At 30.9% G+C, this 4,702-nt stretch overlaps 1 protein-coding gene across 1 annotated transcript in view; it reads left to right on the top strand.

The window, feature by feature from the left end:
* Positions 1-6: 6 nt before the first annotated feature.
* Positions 7-4,702, top strand: part of LOC106100916 (ribosome-binding protein 1) — a 17,116-nt gene continuing 12,420 nt past the window's right edge. The window contains exons 1-6 of the mRNA XM_013279981.1: positions 7-111; positions 874-1,099; positions 1,803-1,979; positions 3,662-3,838; positions 4,323-4,488; positions 4,631-4,696. Of these exons, the coding sequence (XP_013135435.1) occupies positions 899-1,099; positions 1,803-1,979; positions 3,662-3,838; positions 4,323-4,488; positions 4,631-4,696 (787 nt within the window). The 5' untranslated portion in view covers positions 7-111; positions 874-898. The remainder of the gene's footprint in view (positions 112-873; positions 1,100-1,802; positions 1,980-3,661; positions 3,839-4,322; positions 4,489-4,630; positions 4,697-4,702) is intronic.

Below are 4,702 nucleotides of genomic sequence, written 5' to 3'. Positions count from 1 at the left end.
CTAATTGGATTATTTGTTTATTTTAAAGTAATTTTTATATTTATAATCATATGTATTAGTGAACACCGTATAATATAAGCAAACTTAAGTTGTTTCAGGATTTTTATTAAGGTAAATCAAAACTTGTACCTACATTTTTAACATTTTACTTGCAATTATAACCATTAGTAACTTGTTACTTGTTCTCTATACGTATTAAAAGTCTTATTATATTGATTAGGTGTAACTCCTGTACGTAGTATATTTGTTTTAAATGACGCTGTAATAAATTTAGCGAAAGTACTGTCAATAACCTTTGACATGTGTCATTGCTTACGTGTCAGTCTTCAAAACGTAGCGGTGTTAAAATTTGCTAATGACTTAAATATTCAAAGTATTCTTGTAATAATTATAATTTCTTCACACTAAGGTATGTTTTTAAGATGATCTCTCAATTGTGTTTTAGAAGTATCCCATACTGTACAAGATCCTTTCCAATTTCTTTTGTCTCAAGTTGCGGTAGAATAAAATCGCCGGATTTTTATTAATACATTTGTATTTATAGTAAACATGCGGAATGTAGTATTAATTATGTTTTAAACTTATATGTAAAAGTTAATAATTAGTCCTGATCTTATAATTTTTTTTTATGATTTTCAATGTTTCCAATAGGAAAAATAATTAAATTAACTGAACTGCCTACCTAGTGTTAGGGTGTTACTATCGAGCCCCATTTTTTGTAAAACTCAATGAATATGTAACCTTGATTTCTGGTCTTTTTACAACAAAAATATGCAACATGTCTTACTAATATTACAAGTAAATTCTGGTTTCTTGTAAGTTTTAGAACAAATAGCAAAATAGGAATACATGGTTAATTTTTGTTCCATATAGTAAAGTGTAGTGGGCAGTTGAGGCAATGGAGCTTCAAGCATTGCTGGTGCTCTGTGGCCTCGGTGTAGCTGGCGCTGCAGTTATCTTGCTGATGGGCCTGTTCTCTACATCAGGAACTACATATGAAGAAGCCATCGCCCAACAAAGAAAGGCCACTACTGAACTTCTTGCTCTGGCTGAGAATAAGGGAAAAGCTAAGAAAACTAGCAAGAAAGCAAACAAGAAGGTATCATTTTTTAAAACTATGTTTCAATTTTATTTCTTTATTATCTCAACACTTTTCTCCGTAATGGATATTTTCTTTTTATTTTTTATATTTATAACTGGCACAAATGAAATCCGAATGTGTGAAAAATAATGAAAAAAAAGGCGAAATTTACTTTGTTACATAATTTAATACCTAAAAGAGCAATATAAACTGCATGGTAACATTAATAATTTGTCCTTACAATTAGACATACTCAAATGTAATGTTTAATTTTAGTCAATTGTGTGGCAATTGACGCTACTGTTTCACACCTGTGTTTGCATAGTCTTCTTTCATACTTTACTGAAATGATAATGTGATAGCCCAAATATCAGATAAAATTATTACTTGAGGAAAATATTTTATGTAAAAGAAAATTTTTACATTTTGCAATTATGGATATAATTTGGATGAATTGTTAAAACCACATAGTAAAAATCATATATCTTAAATTCAAAAGTATGGATGGATGGATGTTTTTCACTTTGAATTTCAAAACAACTTAATGGATCTCAATGAGATTTGGCACAGATGTATAACATAGTCTGAAAGAACACATACATACTTAGTTATTTTTTAATCCACGCGGAAATTCGTGGACAAAAACAAGTAGTGACATAAAAGTAATCTTTGACAAGTCACAGTATATACATTTTTATTTGATACTTATTCTTAATATCAGTTGGCAAAGAAAGAGAGGAAGGAGAGTGCTGCAGCGGCAACTGGGAGTGAACCGGAGAGTGAGGCACCTGCAGAGAGTGGAGCTGATGAAGATAATGCACCTGCATCCAAGCCTCATGTGGAATTCAGCCCTCCTGTTGTTGTGGATGTGCCCACAGATACTCCTCCCAATATTAAGGTCAGTAACTATAGAAATAATTATATAAAGTATAGTATATCAATCTAATTCTGCTTCATACAATGTAATATAAAATCTTATATAATTCTATAATTAACATCTTATCTTTAAATGTCATTTAGGTGCATGCGCAAACATACCAAAGCTTACTATAGAATAGTTGACTTTAGATTATGACCTTGTATGTGCACTTTTAGATTATTTTTTTATTGAGAAAAGTTGATAATGATCTCAAAAAATGTAAATACAAGGTTATCCACTGTTATGACGTCACTCTACTTAAATATTTATTCCTTTCACAAAATATGCAGCGAGGAGATTTTTAACATAAATAGTTCTCATTTAATTGGTACATATATTCCCAAACGAGTTAATATTGCATGCTAACATTAAATATTCTATTTCAATAATTATGGGACATCAATGGTGTGCATATTTATTTTATTGGAAGCAATTGTTTTTATCAATTTTGGAACAATATTTTTTTGATAGGACAATCTTATTTGCATGCATGTCCTATTTGCAGAATAAGGTATGACCTTGTGTAATGCCATCTATATCCATTCTATTAGGATCATAGCCTAAAAAAACCTGCATTTTGATCTATGATGTATGAATAATAGTATTTTTCCGAGAAGTGTCATAGGAAACACTTTGTCGTATTTTTCGTTATTCATTTTTTTCGTGTATGGGACCTGATTGCATTTGGATAGATAATGAATCATTCAACAATACAAAACTACATATTTTAACAGAAATGGAAGTTGGAACAAAATGCCGCGAGCGTAAGAACTGATATTATTTAAAAACGAAAGTGCATTTTAAATAGTATCTTGTTTTGGTTGATTATGAATTTGGAGCATAAGATAATTGATAAGTCATGCTCCACTCTAAAATGGTTTATCTTCTATTGTTTGAGATATGTCCGCATTTTCTTCATTTATACTAAATTAAGACTAAATTCTAAATCAAAAAATTAAAATAAACACTAGCAATATCTGAATTTCGCATACAAGTTGATCGCGCAACTTTCACTCTTTGAATCAACATGCTTATATTTGCTTCATCATTTATCTTAGATATAAATATAAATTATTATGATAAGTTTTCGGCGTTTTCAATTGCATTTATTGATATTATATCATAAAGGTTAGCAATAATCGTCAAAAAATACAAAACATTGCAATAAGAATATATTTAAATAATGATTAATCAAAAATCTTTTTGCACTTTTCACTATTGCATACATGACGTTGGCGTTAGTAATTTTTACGAGTATAGAATCACCTAAAATTAAAAACGAATTGTAATTGTTTGTACAACATGTATAAATATAAAACTTCCAGTGATTGTAATAACAGTTAGATGCTAACTTGTTACATCCTATACTTTTCGCCTTAGATTTGAGAAGTAGTTCAATATTTATTCTGGCAATGGGTCAATGAACCAATGGATGGACACTGAGATTTTTTGTCTTGAAGAAATAATTGATTTTTATCTATGTTAAAATAATAAAATATAACATTGGAATACTAAAACACTAAAAAGTGCAGTAGTTATCAGGGAAATGCATTGATTTTATACGTAGTAAGTATTAAGCATTGTGTTGTGGATTAGTAGTGCACAGTGTTAGTGTAAAGTTCTATGTTTTCTATTGTACGGTAGTTTTACTCTGTGTGCAGATCCGCAAACGCGGTAAGGATCTTAAAGTAAAGCCGATACTTGTTAACAAAGAGGATCCGAGCTGCGTTAGCGATCCGGGCTCCGCGCCCATCAACGGCAGTGCCGTCTCCAACCACTTTGAAGAAATGCACCCCAAGGACGAGTTCGAATTGTTGCACTCATCGTTCCTTGAAAAAGTGAGTGTGCAACGATCCTAACGCACGTCTACTTTGTTCTTTCATGTAACTCTTGTTTTCTATGTAATCTTAGTATATAAAACAATCGTGGATAGTGTTAATGTCTTTGTATGCTTTATATATTTGCTTTGGCATAATGAGTAAGCTTTATTGTATGTCATTTGAATGTCAATGTATTGTCATCTGGGTCGACATTTTTGTAACCTGCATTATCATTGTATGGTACCCGTATATCATTAAACATTTACATTGTGTTATCTTTTTAGTTTTTAAAATAGACATTATGTATGTAAACATTTTGTGCCAGTATTAAAAAAAATAAAATAATTGCTAACATTTTTGTTTGTTTGATAAAAATGATTAAAATAAATTAAAATTTTTACTTTTTTTGAAAGCTACTTAATTTGTTTGTAAAAAACAGTTAATGTTTAACATGTAACAATAATATTGGTTGGTTTTTAATGGCTTAAAATATGTTGTTTAGGCATTAGAGAAGAAGGAAGAGGCTGCAGAAAAGAAGGACAAGGCTCCGAAGTCGGCCAAGAATACGAAAGCTCCGTCCAAACCGGCCGCTAATCCGGAGCCTGTCAAAGATGAAGCTGTTCCAGAACGACAAAACACTGCCGAAGGACCCAAAGAACAGAGAAAAGGTGACCTTTTTAACCTATTATATTGTGTTTCAAATGTTACTGATAGAAATGTATTGTGTGGGTAAAAAAAATGAATAATGAAGTGTTCAAAATTAAATTATTCAATTTACTAAGTTTTTTTCAATTCGTTTGTTTATATCAGTTAAGAAAGCAGAGAAGAAGAATGTGGTAGAAGAAGTGTCAGTGGCGGAGGAGGTGGTGCCGCCGTTGAATG

The sequence above is a fragment of the Papilio polytes genome, unplaced genomic scaffold, assembly GCF_000836215.1.
Source record: "Papilio polytes unplaced genomic scaffold, Ppol_1.0 DF824024.1, whole genome shotgun sequence".
Classification (NCBI taxonomy): domain Eukaryota; kingdom Metazoa; phylum Arthropoda; class Insecta; order Lepidoptera; family Papilionidae; genus Papilio; species Papilio polytes.
This window is presented reverse-complemented; position numbering and strand designations above follow the sequence as displayed.